Below are 14,717 nucleotides of genomic sequence, written 5' to 3' on the forward strand. Positions count from 1 at the left end.
CCCATGTTCTCGTCCTTCGGACTCTCTTCGCAGGATGCGCATCCGAATCAAGGATCGATCTGACCGTTCGAGGGTTCGTACGAATATATAGCAGACCAATCGATCAGCGGGTTCAGTGTGCCTCGACGATCAATAATGTAGATCAGATCCACTTCCGACACCAAGCAAGGACGACCCACTTGAGATCACACACTGACACCATGACTTCCTACGCTACGGACGACAAGGACAAGATCTATACCGAGCATTCGGAGAATGCGATCAGCAGCGACCTCGAGTACCGGGGAGGACAGACCGGTAACGAGAAGCAGGACGCTCAGTACTTGGCCGACGCTATCGAGGCGACCAAGGAGCAGAAGGACCAGGGATTCAAGTCGGCTTTCAGTCAATATGGGTACGTTCGCGCTCAGATCAGACGCATGCTTGGACAGTCGCTAATCAAATTCACCGCCTACGTCCTTGTCATTTAGACCTGCCATGTTGTGGAGTATCGTTTTCTCGTCTGGTGAGTGTTCGAGTTGTAATCTGGACCTGACCAACCTCGAACTGACCGGTCTACGCGCCTTTTCAGCCATTATTATGGAGGGATACGATACCTTGCTCTTGGGTCAATTCTACGCTCAGCCTGCCTTTGCCCGAGTGAGTAACGCATCAGACATCCAATTCACGGACGAAACCCAAGCTGATGACCCCTTCCTGCCTGGCTATAGCGATTCGGAAAGCTGAACCCTGTCAAGGGAATTTACGAGATTCCGACCAAATGGCAGACCTCCCTCGGTGTCTCTACCCAGATCGGAAACATTCTGGGTCTTCAGATCACCGGATGGGCCTCTGAACGATTCGGATACAGGATCACCATGCTCGTCGCCCTCATCTGTCTTACCGGGTTCCTCTTCATCCAATTCTTCGCTGCCAACCTCGGAATGCTGCTCGCTGGTTACCTGTTGCTCGGAGTGAGTCTATTCGCTGGGCATATGGACAGCCAGATCTCGAGCTGATCGACGTTGCGAATCGCGCTTCTTTTCGATTGCAGTTCCCTTGGGGTAGTAAGTCGCGCTACCTGCGAATCTCATACCGACGAGTCGGGCGCTGACCCTTAATCCTCCTCAGCTTTCCAAACTCTTACCGTTTCCTACGCTGCCGATGTCATGCCGGTACGACTGAGGCAATACTTGACGACCTATGTCAACCTTTGTTGGTGAGTCCGGCACCTGCGATGCGCTTCTTTCAAGACCTGCGCTGATGACCTCTTCGTCACTTCAGGGTTATCGGCCAGATCATCAGTTCCGGAGTCAACCGAGCCCTCGTCGGCAACGAGACCGAGTGGGCCTACAAGATCCCCTTTGCCATCCAATGGGTCTGGGTCTTGCCTATCGGACTCGGTATCGCTTTCGCCCCGGAGAGCCCCTGGTGGTTGACCAAGAAGGGTCGATTCGCCGATGCCGAGAGGTCTTTGATGCGATTGACTTCGCGAGGCTCTGGATTCACGGAGGATGACGCCAAGAAGCAGGTCGCCATGATGGACCACACCAACCAGCTCGAGATGGCCTCCACTTCCGGTGTGCAATTTACCGACTGTTTCAAGGGTACCAACTTGCGACGAACCGAGATTGCCTGTATCGTCTGGTTGGTCCAGCAACTCTGTGGAAGGTGAGTCGCGACCTCGACCTCTTTGCCAACGACCGATACTGATGAATCCGCCAATCGTTAGTCCTCTCATGGGTAACGCCACCTACTTCTTGAAGCAAGCCGGTCTCAGCGAGTCCACCGCCTCGACCCTCAACTTGATCATGTTCGCCATCGGAGCTATCGGTACCGTCTCTTCTTGGTGGCTCATGCAGTTCGCCGGACGAAGGACCATCTACCTCTGGGGTTCCGCCACTTTGAACGTCTTGATGTTGGTCACCGGTGTCTTGGGAACGATCAAGTCCAAGGGCGACGGCAAGAACTACGCGACGGGTGCCATCCTCATCCTCTTTACCGGACTTTACGATCTCACCGTCGGACCCGTCTGTTACTCGCTCGTCGCCGAGATCGGATCGACCCGTCTTCGAGCCAAGACCGTCATTCTCGCCCGAAACCTGTACAACATCGGTGGATTGGTCATCAACATCATCAACCCGTACATGCTGAACAGTACCGCTTGGAACTTGGCTGCCAAGTCGGGTTACGTCTGGTTCGGAACCGGTATCCTCGGAACAATCTGGGGTGAGTCGCGAGCGAGAAGCTTAGTAATACCGCAAGAGAGCTCCCTTGAGCTGACCTCTTCCCTTGCTCGTTTACAGTCTTCTTCCGTCTCCCCGAGCCCGCTGGCAGGACCTACGGAGAGCTCGATATCCTCTTCGAGCGCAAGATCCCCGCCCGTCTTTTCAGCAAGACCGAGGTCGACGAGTTCGAGGCCGCCGAGAGGGACGCCGCCAACAACGCTGCTGGAGGTGGACACGCTATCGCTCACTAGATCTCAGTGTTGCCAAAAGGCGGAAGTAAGGTGGAGGGAGTTTTTTTTTCTTTGGAATGGAAGACCGCGGATTCGATTCAAGTGTCAAATTTTGTACTCGCCCGTCATAGGTTATCGTCACATCAGGTTAGGTTAGGTCAGGTTAGGTTAGGGATTGCAAAAGGATTGGATACAATTTGTACCATACGATATTCGACCATGTTAATGCGATATCTATGCTCACCTCATGACGGAATGACAGACGGTCAGCTGCTCGACCTGCTTTTCTTGAATACTGAGGTGATAACTAAGCGCTCTATTGGCGAGAGTGGTATGCTCTGACGTAATTGCGCTCTTACGGCAGCGACGAAAAATCAAGTGGCAATGCTGTTCGCGTTGCAGTTCATGATATATTGATGTCCGTCGAAGGTTTGTGTTGTCGTGATCAGAGCAAGGGAGGAAAGGGCTACGAGCCTGTGAGCCCTTTTGTTAGGGGAGTTGACGGTGTCGCGAGATTACGGCATTCCAGTTACGCGCAAAGCGCCTCGACGTTTCAGGACGACGCGTCTCTGGGTAAGCTCATAGTAATCGCTAGATCGCTACTTTCAACGTTCAGGGGGAAGCCGGTGAAAGGCGAAGTCCGTTTACTGTCCATGTATTCAATCTGTCCCGGGGGAGAAGATACTTGTTGTTGATATATATACCGCGTCTCAGGTCAGCGCTTTTGGCTTCGAAAGTTTCAGACAACAACGCGTGGACGAGATGCTTGCTGTGATAGCTCGGTTACAGCGAGCACATGCGTAATCTCGTCTGCCACTACTAAGGACTACCTTAAGAGGCTTCCCTTCCGGCGATAGAAGATATTGATATCTATGAGAACCTCACTGCTCATGTCTAGACGACCGGCTTTCCGACATGTCGAGCGCAATGTAATATGAGTCGACGATTTCTCGGACGGCGCTCGCGTTGCCGTCGAGCTCGGCCAGATCAGCATCTTCACCGGGTAAATCAGGAAGCTTGAAAGAGTTGCTCCGTTTTACCCCTCAAACCTTGACCTTTTGACCTTTGAACATATCGGTACTGTGCCTATCACCTGAAGGGCAGATCCTGCCCGATGAATAACGACGAAGTAGCCGAACCCAGGTCACGTGACTTTGATCTTTGAACGTGACACCTGCTCTAATCAGCCCGAATCGATGTATCGACCTAGATTTCGAAACGGACTGAGCGGAGAGATGGCTGGACCTAACCTCCTACAGCCTTGGCGTGCATGAGATAGTACAACTCTTCGACATCATGGATATTGATGATTACGAACAACTCTGTGCTGACTGCCTGAGCGAGTCGAGCGACCTCGCAGAGTTCGACCCTCACTTGGAAGACATAGACATCGACGAGGACAACGACGAAATGACCATACAGCTGAAGATTATCTCCGCATCGATACAGAAGAAGAAAAGGCTTGAAGCTGAACAGATCGCAGCAGAGACATTCAAGATGTATAACCTGTTGTGGTTCATGGCTTGCATGACCATCGCTGTCGTCATCCGACTCGCAGCAGAGACATCCAAGATGTGTAACCTGTTGTGGCTCATGGCTTGCATGGCCATCGCTGTCGTCATCCAAGTCGCTCCAAGCATACGAAAGGTCAATGCACAATCACAGGTCAACGACCTGTTCCGCAAAGGCTATATCTCAGGGGTTCTGTACGCTATCAACAAACCAACCGGTCAAAACGAAAGGACTGGTGACCAGCAACAATCCGATCATGAATAACAGACCGGGATAGTCATTGACGTACAGGAAGCTACGAACGCCCTCGCATTCCTGGACAGCCGGGATGCTGCTGCACTAGTGCAGTGTTACGGCGGAAGTCGCTAATGGGCGATAGGTCCTAAGTCGTAAGGCGTAGGGTGCTTAAGGTCGATCGCAGGTAGTCGGGAGAATGTCGCAAGTTCGCTTAGATGAAGCGGGTTTGGGTGCGGGATACGAATCCAGAGATGTATGGATAAGGAAGGTGATCACTCGGTGTGAGGTACCAGATTCGGTCTAAGGTAAAACGATGAAGCGTAGATACTTAGCGACGTCCTTGAGTTGTAACCTCTCCGCAACACGTCTTGAAGATGTTGTAACAAGTCAGATAGGCGTGTATTGAATGTGATATCGGAACTTGACCTATTACTATTACAGAGCGTCCTCTATCGAAATCGGTCAAGTTCCTCTAGCTATTTATACGGAGACGAGTACGTAGACGAGGCTGGCGAACACTGAAAAGACCCAAGAGAAAAGAATGTCGAAAGATGGCGAAACTGGGAGAACGAGATGGCGAACAGACGAATCCTGTCGAGAGCAACCGGATTCGGTAGAGGAGGCGAGTTTGTGTTTGCATTGTCCCTAGGTACGTCGAGTAAGGTTGTCGAGGTTCTGAGTAAGGTTGTCGTGTACCTCGAGGTCCCTGTACCTGTTTGTGATATGCGTCGGGAAGGTTTGTTGTTTCGGTGAATGGTGAAGGCGAATGGTAGGGACGACCGAATCTGCTCCGAGGGAATCGGATTCGCCTCGTCGAGCCGGACTTAGGTGTATGCTGATGTCCGTAGATCGAACCTGTATGTCGGTAATCGACTCACGTGATGATCCCGTAACAGTATATCCCCCTCCGGAATGGCGCGCCCCGAGCCATCGTGTTTCACGTATTGATCGCATCAATTTGTTTGATGATTGTCTACGACGCGTTTGTTTTGATTTGATGGCGACCGATTTCTTCCATTTCGCTAAGGCCCCTCGACTCGCGTCGAGTGGGGGGTATAAGCCGGATCCGTTTCGATTGAAGCGAATTGTGCCCTTCCTTTCTCGAAGATACTCAACGATGCCGTCTCCTGACGTATCTCCCAAGATTGAGGAACGCTCGACTCTTTCTCGAGCCTCGACCGTAAATCCAGGAGACTCGGCTTCTCGTTCGTGCGATTCGAGTCGATTCGGTTTCTTTGCGTAAACTGACCCAATTCCGCTTTGTGTGTAGAAGTCAACCAAGTCTTTTCCGGAGGAATTTTTGATTTCGAAGAACTCCGCAATATGGACGACACGGACGAGGTCGACCAGAACCTGGCCTCGAATATAAGGGGGCTGTCGGTGACCCGATCGGGGTTGGAAGGTAAGCAGATTCGGTTCCGAAAGGCGGTTTCGTTTCGCTGAACTTGTTGGGCTCTTCGCAGGTGGTGAACCGGCTCGTCGGGAAGGGCTCTACGGGGAAGCTCGTAGGCCGACTGGACGCCCGATATCGGGCGAGGACGTTGCCATGACCGGGCAACCTTTAGACTCGGTCGACGAGGAACCGGTTGCGGGGCCGAGTGCGGGTGAGTAAAGCGAATCTGCTTGGATTCTGAATCGATAATTCGTAACCTGATACTATGTCTATTCTTGCTCGATTATAGCTGTCGTGTCGCCGCCCAGGACTCCTCGAGGGAGGTCGATTCAGCGGAGTCGACAAGGCCGACACAGCGCGAGGTCGAGTCGAGGGAGAGGAGCCGCATCGGCGGGTGCGAGGGTCGATGTCGAGAACATCGATTTGGGGGGTGCTCTCGTGCGCCAACGGTCGGTGAGCCCGGAACCCGGTAAGCGTTTTTGTTTGGTTTCTACCGGATCCGGTTCGACGAAGCTAATTTGGATAATCGCGTTCCAGCTCGGCCCATCGACTTCGAGGGCGTACAGCCGACTCGGCGAACGGGTGCAGCGCCTGCCAACTTCTTTGACGACCTGTCGGAGAAGAAGAAGAAGAAGAAGAAGGTGGTGACGTCCGAGGATGAAGATTCGGACTACCGCGACAGCGGTGTACCGGGTGAGTCGCCCGACGCGTCTCCAGGGTCAGCGTACGAACGGCAGATCGAGAGTCGCTATCAAAGAGCGTTCGGGACTCCTGAATTTGCTGGTTCGTACTCGGTACCCGTCGATCGAACTTGTTTCGCTGAACCAGATTTGCTTGATTTTAGCCGAAAGCGAGGGGGCCGACTCGATCATCGATATTGGGGATGAGAGCGTGATCAACATCGGTACGGTCGGCACTGAGGGAGACGAGTTGGCGTCGACGCCTGAGCCCGAGTGGTGGGATAGTGAGTAATATTCGTATTGTTTAAGCGAAACCGTTTGCTTCGAGCTAATCCGCTTTGTAGCCCACGCTGGTATCGTCAACGCTACCGACCAAGAGATCATCGATCACGAGGCGAGGCCCGGCGAGCCTCCTTTCTCGACTCGAGTTGGGACGGCCAGCGAGGTGAAGACCAGGAGGGCGGTGGTAAGCTCGTTTCGCTTGCGTTTAAGCGGATTCGGCTAAATCTTGTTCGTTTCGGTAGTTGCAATCTCGTCGCCTGGCTCGCGCTCAAGCCAAGGAGGGTATCGTGAACGACCCTAAGTGCGAGGACTGCGAGGGGCTCGGGGACGAGGGGTTGAGTTGGGGATGTCGGTCCCGTACGAACGAAAAGTCTGGGACTTTGAAGGGTTGTGCGGAGTGCACTGGTCGGCGAAACACGTGTTTGCTTACCGGACAGCCGATTCCAGAACCTCCCGGCCGAGTTCCCAGCCCCAACACCGCGGCTGCTGCAAATGCAGCCCAACCGACTACTCCTCCGGCGACGAGTAGTCTGCTTCCTCGAGCTCGATGGGAAGCGCAGGTGGTGAGTCGAATTTGTTTCAACGAACCGAATCTGTTTTAACGCAACCGAATTTGGCAGCAATCGGCCAGAGACCGTATTCAGGTCTACGCCGACATGCTCGAAGATGCGGGCATCAAAAAGGGTCTCTCGAAGGCCTTGGAGGACCTCGACAAGGTCCGGGAGGCGATCGCGGCGGAAGGTGACGCGGCCTTCAAGAGGGTTATCAACCCGTTGCCGGCGCCCACACCCAAGAAAAGGAAGACCGGAGTCGTGTCGACTCCGAAGGATTCGAAGAAGTCGGGGGGTAAGTCAACTCCGAAGGGGAAGCAGAAAGAAGCGGATCCGGACGAGGACGAGGAAGAGGAAGAGAATGATGGTCGCCCGCCGAAGCGAGCCAAGAAGGATTGAAGCGGTTCCGCTTCGTCTATAATTTGTTTTTGGGTTTTGTATTTTCTTTCAATCCGAGTCGTTTGATACGATGAATCCTATGCGAGCGATAAGTCCGAGACGAGATCCAGAAGAGTTCAGAACATATGTTTATCCGTATCTCGGTCCAGCCGGGATCGGTTCAATGAAGCGGATTCGGGAAAGTTACGCTTCCCAACCTGGAGGCTTTGGCTTAGTCGGGAACCGAACGTGGAACTCCTCTTGTGCCTCTGCTGTATTGTTGAGATCTTCGAGGGGTACCCAATCTTGTCCTTCAGGTCCCGAATATCCTTTCCATTTGATTAAGTACGCGAATTGGCGTCTCCTGATCCTGCTGTCGATAATCTCTTCGACCTCATACTCGTCATCGTGAGGCGATTCGACAATTGGCCCAGGAGTTTGTACTCGTCCTTCGAATGGATTCTCGTGGTGTGGTTCCAACATGTCGATGTGGAAGACGTTGTGAACCTTGAGTGTGGCCGGCAAGCGGATCCGGTACGCATGAGACGAAATCGCTTCAATGATTTCGTAGGGACCGTATCGCTTGTGATCCAACTTCTTGGTAGGTCGTTTGGTTGCGATGTATTTCGATGAAACATAGACCTTCGATCCTACGGTGAATTCGGGAGGGCTTTGGTGTTTCTGGTCGAAATACTTGGCAGCTCTTTCGTTAGCTGCAGTCATCTGTACTCGCATCTGTTCCCAAACTTCTTTCATATCCCTGGCTTCGATCCTTGCGACGAGAGATTCAGCCCTGTGTTTGTCGAGACTGACGTCGAATCGTGGTTCGTAGCCGAAGGTTGCCATGAAAGGAGAGATACCTGTAGCGCTATGCTTCGCGTTGTTGCAAACGAATTCGGCTAAGGGAAGCAGATTCGCCCAGTTGTCTTGGTGATAACTGCTATAGTGCCGAAGGAATCCCTCGAGGGACTGGTTGACCCGTTCGGTGGCTCCATCACTCTGAGGGTGATAGGCTGTAGTCAGGTCGCTCGAGATATCGAGAAGCGCGGTAAATTCTTTCCAGAATTTCGAAGTGAATTTGCTTCCCCGATCCGAAACGATCCTGTCGGGTAACCCATACTGCGTAAAGACCTCTTTGAGGAAGATCTTGGCTAAGTCCTTAGCTGTAGAGGTTGTCGTAGTAGGTACGAACTTGACTCGCTTGGTGAATCGGTCGGTGATTACCAGTATCGAGTTGAATCCTTCCGAATTTGGTAGTTCTTCCACGTGATCCATGGAAAGATCCGAATTCGGTTTAAACGGAACCGAAAGTGACTTCAATAAGCCATAAGGCTTGTGTCGATTGGTACGATCTCGCTGGCACACCTCGCAAGATGCGACGTAAACCTTCACGAAGCTGCTCAAATCGTTCCAGTAGTAATCCCTTGAGATAAGTTCGATAGTTCGTTCTCTCCCGGGATGTCCAGCCAGCGAAGCATCGTGTCGTGCCTTTAGTACCAAGAGCTTGATCTCCTCGCAGTCAGGGACGTAGATAGCGTCCTTGTACTTGAGGATACCGTTCTTGGTCCAGGACCAGATTTGTTCGTCTGAAGCGGTCTCGCTTCCGGTAACCAGATCTGTTTCGCCCTGTTTCCAGATTGCTCTGAATGCCGTGGAAGCGAATTCATCAGTCAGCGCGATTGTCTTTACCTTGCTGATGATGCGGTCGATGAGATCTCCATCTCCCCCTTTTTCTGGATTCGCTTCCATCTCGCGGATATACTCGTTCATCGCGGCCAGATCCTGTTCCCCCGCTCTACGGTAGAGTTCAGAATCCCTGATGTTGTTGAGCCACAAGGTCTTGGGCAAGAGCGTGGTGAAGTTGGGCTGATTGTGTTCGAAAGAGTTAATACCTCCCCTACCTGGGTGGTAATCCGGTCGGCGTGTAAGCGAATCCGGTTTACCTCCCTTGGTTCCGGGTCGGTACCGAATTGAGAAGTTGAAATCCGCCAAAGTTTCAGCCCATCGAATCTGTCGACGATTAAGCTGCTTGTTGGTGGCAAAATACTCGAGGTTTTTGTGGTCGGTGAGGATTTCGATCGGTTTCGCCATCCCGAGCAGAATTGGCTTCCAGTGATTGAATCCTTCAACGATCGCAAGTAACTCTTTGTCGTGGACGGTATAGTTGATTTCTGCCGGGTTTAACTTCCTTGAAAAGAATCCCACCGGGTGCAACTGTTCGTCCTTGTAGCGCTGGCTAAGGACGGCAGCGATGGCGTAGTCCGATGCATCCGTTTCAAGATAGCAGGTTTCGTCCGAATCTGCTTGAATTAAAACGGGTTCGCTTGCGAAAGACGAAAGTAGTGTAGCGAACGCGCCATCCTGTTTCTCGTTCCAGACCCAGGGCTCGGATTTCTTGGTCAATTTCACGAGTGGAAGTGTTAAACCGGCATACCCCTTGATAAATCGTCGGTAATAATTGGTAAATCCGAGAAATCGTTGAATTTCCTTGATACACGTCGGTTTGGGCCAAGTTCGGATGCACTCCAATTTGTCTTGAGCCATCGCGATCTGGCCATCCTTGATGATGTAGCCGAGGAACTCGATAGAAGACTTGAAGAACTCGCATTTCTTCGGCTTCAAATAAAGCGAAAAGGCGCGGATCCGGTTAAAAACCTCCTTGATGAGCCGAATATGTTCCTCCCTCGTTTCCGTATACACCAGAATATCGTCAATGTATACGGTAACACCCTGATCCAATAGGGGGTTGAACACGTCGTTCATGAAGAACTGGAAACTGGCTCCTGCGTTGGTCATGCCCTCTCGCATGACTCGAGATTTGAATGACCCGTAGCGAGTTAGGATTGTAGTCCACTCCTCGTCTTCTTCCCGCATTCGAAGTAACTGATATGAAGTTGGCATATCGAATTTGGAGAAGAAGCGAGCTCTGCTAACTCGTTCTAAGGTGGTGTTGATCTTCGGAAGCGGATACGCGTTCTTCTTTGTCGCATTATTCAATGCTCGAAAGTCGGTAACCATCCTGAATTCTCCAGGAGTCTTCTTTGGTACGAGGAAGACCGGGGAACCAAACCAATGCGAACTCGGTTCAATGTGCCCAATCCGCCTCGATTCGTCGATCCAATTCTTGAGCCACTTGTCTGCCGCAGCAGAAAGCGGATACGGCTTGAGTCGTTTCAACTCCACGTTTGGTAGCAGTTCCACAACGTGATCGTACGACCTGTGGGGAGGAAGGCTGGTGTAATCGCTTTTCCTGAATACGTCTAAGTAGTCATGAAACTCAACTGGGATCACTTGACGCATCTCTTCCGATGCGATGTCGTAATCCTCTTCGTCGTCGTGTTCCAGACCTAATTCCCGTAGCGCTCGAGGATTGACATCTGTGTCGACAACTTCCGGGTCTTGTCTTTGGAGGAACCGGTTTCGCTCCAAATATTCCAGATTCGTTCCCTTGAGAGGCGAATCCGGCTTGATCAAACTGATCTCGCAAGTGTCCCAATCCGTGATGGTACGAAGACCCTTGACGAATGGGACTCCCAGGATAATGTCTGGGGCAGCAATTTCCGCAATGTCGAAGTCGAGGGAGTAGGGACCGATGTGTCCTCCGACATAGAAGACCAAATTCACGTAGTGAGTGATTTCTCCTCGCTGATTCGGATTAGGTTGGTTATCGACCAACCGGAGTCGCTTCGGCTGATCATAAGGGATCGCCTCGACATGCTGGAGTACCTCCGCAGAGGGACGGATGAAATTACAGCTGGCTCCACTATCAATCAGGGCGTCTGTCGTGAAAGAAGATGCTCCTGCATGGAAATCCACCGTGATAAGAGGATCTTGCCCCTGGAAGCGAAATTTGACCCATTCGGTTCGATTCGCTTTGTTTGCCCAGGTGGGAGCCGGAACTGCTTCGATTGTGGCATTTCTAGCTCGTTCGACATTAGGAGTACCTCCTCCATTTCTGCCAGCAAGAACAGGACAGGCTGAAGCGTAGTGTCCGGCCTTCCCGCAGTAAGTGCAAAGGTCGAGGTCGCGGCGCCTCTTCCTTTCTTCATCGGTAATAGGACCTTTTTGGTAAGGAGTCGAACCTCTGGGTTTGACGACCTCCTTCTCGTAAGTTTTGGTCCGTTCGGTGACAACTCGCTCGGATCGAACCGGATTCGGTTCCTTCCTGTTATCCTTGCGAGCGTTCCGCTTCTCGTCTTCTCGGTTGAGAACTCCATCATCGTGAAGCCTATTGTCCGCGTCGACTGCTTCATTCCTGAACTCGTTGAAGTCTGCGAACTCCATCCGTTTGTTCAGGATACCGAGACGTTCCACCACCTTGGCCTTCAGTCCTTTCTTTGCTGCAGCGATAAGGGCTTCATCGTTAAAGCCACACAAGGGACTGTACTGGGTGAATTCGGAGAAGTAAGACGAAGCGGATCCGGTTTGAACCAACTTGTCTAAAGCGGCTTGGGCTGCAGCTTTCTCGTTGGAGCCCCCGAAGTTATGCTTCAAGAACCTCTTGAAGGCATCGTAGTCGTGTAGGAAAAGGGGTTGGTCCGCTTCATCCAACTGGAGATAAGACGAAACCGTTTTAAAAGCCCGTCCTCCAAGAAATCCGATAGCAAAATCGATCTTGGATCCTCCAGTGGGGTAGCGTCCAGGTAATTGTCGGAAGACCATGTTGAGTTTAACGATGAATTCGTCTAACTCCTTGGCGTCTCCCTTGAACGTGGGTGGATCAGCCGGTTTCGGTTCCTTGGTCCGTTTGGCAAGCAGATCCGCTTCGTTCTCCCGAAGGGGAACGTCCCTCATAGGAGTATAGGGATCCCTGGACCGAGCTACCGAAGGTCGATGAAGTTCTCTAGGGTCGATAGTAGTTCCCGCTAAAGATGGAGGGTTGGATGGGTAGATGTTGAACTGCCTTCGAGGAAGGGGAGCCGGAATCTCTTCTCGTGTAGCGAGTTCGTCTCTTTGTTTCCTGATCGTCTGCATGAGTTCCAGGATTTGTTCTTCGAGACGACCAATACGTTCAGAGTCCGTTTCTCTAGGAGCCGGATTCGTTTCGATTGAGCCGGTCCTGGCTCGAGAGAACCGTTGTTCTTCCTCTGGAGGCAGGTCGTGGTTTTCGGAATAGACTGACATTGTCCTAACCAGGTGCGATGAAAAGAAGTTCCGATATGCTGTTACGGCGGAAGTCGCTAATGGGCGATAGGTCCTAAGTCGTAAGGCGTAGGGTGCTTAAGGTCGATCGCAGGTAGTCGGGAGAATGTCGCAAGTTCGCTTAGATGAAGCGGGCTTGGGTGCGGGATACGAATCCAGAGATGTATGGATAAGGAAGGTGATCACTCGGTGTGAGGTACCAGATTCGGTCTAAGGTAAAACGATGAAGCGTAGATACTTAGCGACGTCCTTGAGTTGTAACCTCTCCGCAACACGTCTTGAAGATGTTGTAACAAGTCAGATAGGCGTGTATTGAATGTGATATCGGAACTTGACCTATTACTATTACAGAGCGTCCTCTATCGAAATCGGTCAAGTTCCTCTAGCTATTTATACGGAGACGAGTACGTAGACGAGGCTGGCGAACACTGAAAAGACCCAAGAGAAAAGAATGTCGAAAGATGGCGAAACTGGGAGAACGAGATGGCGAACAGACGAATCCTGTCGAGAGCAACCGGATTCGGTAGAGGAGGCGAGTTTGTGTTTGCATTGTCCCTAGGTACGTCGAGTAAGGTTGTCGAGGTTCTGAGTAAGGTTGTCGTGTACCTCGAGGTCCCTGTACCTGTTTGTGATATGCGTCGGGAAGGTTTGTTGTTTCGGTGAATGGTGAAGGCGAATGGTAGGGACGACCGAATCTGCTCCGAGGGAATCGGATTCGCCTCGTCGAGCCGGACTTAGGTGTATGCTGATGTCCGTAGATCGAACCTGTATGTCGGTAGTCGACTCACGTGATGATCCCGTAACATGCAGTCTCTGGCTCGTCTCGGCATACACTGTGTCTGCGAGGTAATCGCGGACGGCGAAACGATCGGCACCGCCCCAGATGCGCGGCGATTGGCGGATATTCGCTTGATAGACTTCTCTGGTGAAGTGATCCAGGTTGTTGAATCTTCCCAGGCCCCGAACGCGTTCTCGCATGAGGTTCAACTTATTATTCAGGATCTTGCGGACATGTCTCCGGTACCCGTCTTGTATCGTCAGTCGCCTTCGCCTCCGTTGCCCTTGCCCCCGTCGCCCTCGCCTCCATCGCCATCCTCTCCTTCGCCATCCTCTCCTTCGCCCTTGCCCCCTACAGCGGCAGCATCATACACGGCCGTCTATAGCAGTATCTCGCGACCATGCTATCTTCGACTCAATCTAGAATGGGACGACACCACCGCGTGCGATCGGCATGAATTTGTTACGGTCTGCGAAGTCGTCACCTCTAGGGCCGATCAGCTTGAAGGGACCGTCAAAGCGGCCAATCTCGGTTTTACATACGAGATCAGTCAAGAACCTGCCAACGAAACCTGCAAACGATGGCGGATGTTTCCAGCTCTTACCCTCGATCAATCGGTGTCGAACAAACGAGCTCGCGCGAACTAACTTCCATCTCAGTGCAAATCCCTCTGCCGATGTGGAAGTGGAAGGATCCTCAGCTAAAGGGGTCATTTCGAGCGTCAATCGCACATTCCTCAAATCCGCTTTGATCAAGCCCCGAGATCCCCGGGGGGTTGCGCTGGAACATCGACACACGCTTTCTATGTATGAACCGACTCCGCCAACCACGTTTAAAGCCAATGTCTGGGCTAGATACAGGCGACAGCACAACCTCGTAGTGTCCATCTACACAGTCCGCATGCAAATGAACATCAAACACCCCTCACCTGGCAGACATGTTGTTGATATAATGACGGGTTTGGATGATGTCCCTCATGTGAGAGGAGAAGCAGACGGGATGAGGTGTGAGGTCAATATCATCAGTGCACTCAAGACCCAGTCTCTGGAGATAGAGGGGAAGTCGAAGCCCAAGGCATTCAAAGTGTCTAGGTCCTTCGTCATCGCTCATCCTTAAACGTTACGGACCGATCCAGACCGGGCCTACTGGAGCCGACCGTAACATAGAAGAAGCACTTCATCGTTTTGAGACCTTGCCTGCATCATACACGAACTCATATATCGCCTGCACCATACACGAACGCATGTATCCAATCACTAGAGACTTGATACTATACATGATGTACCCTTCCGCATCTGACTGCCATATCGATCCGTCGGGCTATACA

General features: G+C 52.0%; 2 protein-coding genes across 2 annotated transcripts; both read left to right on the forward strand.

Moving 5' to 3' along the window:
• Positions 1-53: 53 nt before the first annotated feature.
• Positions 54-2,688, forward strand: HD553DRAFT_332703 (general substrate transporter). The gene is made up of 9 exons (XM_046182072.1): positions 54-394; positions 471-505; positions 572-639; positions 711-953; positions 1,034-1,046; positions 1,111-1,198; positions 1,264-1,650; positions 1,712-2,208; positions 2,286-2,688. The coding sequence occupies exons 1-9, from the start codon at positions 201-203 to the stop codon at positions 2,456-2,458; spliced, it is 1,698 nt and encodes a 565-aa protein (XP_046033055.1). The 5' UTR covers positions 54-200; the 3' UTR covers positions 2,459-2,688.
• A 1,045-nt stretch (positions 2,689-3,733) lies between these two features.
• On the forward strand, positions 3,734-4,213 carry HD553DRAFT_346071 (uncharacterized protein; the record flags this gene model as incomplete). Its single annotated transcript, XM_046183164.1, has 1 exon — positions 3,734-4,213. The coding sequence occupies one exon, from the start codon at positions 3,734-3,736 to the stop codon at positions 4,211-4,213; it is 480 nt and encodes a 159-aa protein (XP_046033056.1).
• Positions 4,214-14,717: the final 10,504 nt, after the last annotated feature.

Source organism: Filobasidium floriforme (genome assembly GCF_021052385.1).
Source record: "Filobasidium floriforme strain CBS 6241 chromosome Unknown HD553scaffold_27, whole genome shotgun sequence".
Taxonomy (NCBI): Eukaryota; Fungi; Basidiomycota; class Tremellomycetes; order Filobasidiales; family Filobasidiaceae; genus Filobasidium; species Filobasidium floriforme.

Coding starts and splice junctions, on each gene's coding strand:
- HD553DRAFT_332703 (XM_046182072.1), top strand. CDS start 201: ATGACTTCCTACGCTACGGACGACAAGGACAAGATCTATACCGAGCAT. Junction 640..710: donor CTCAGCCTGCCTTTGCCCGA/GTGAGTAACGCA, acceptor GCCTGGCTATAG/CGATTCGGAAAGCTGAACCC. Junction 1,199..1,263: donor ACCTATGTCAACCTTTGTTG/GTGAGTCCGGCA, acceptor TCGTCACTTCAG/GGTTATCGGCCAGATCATCA.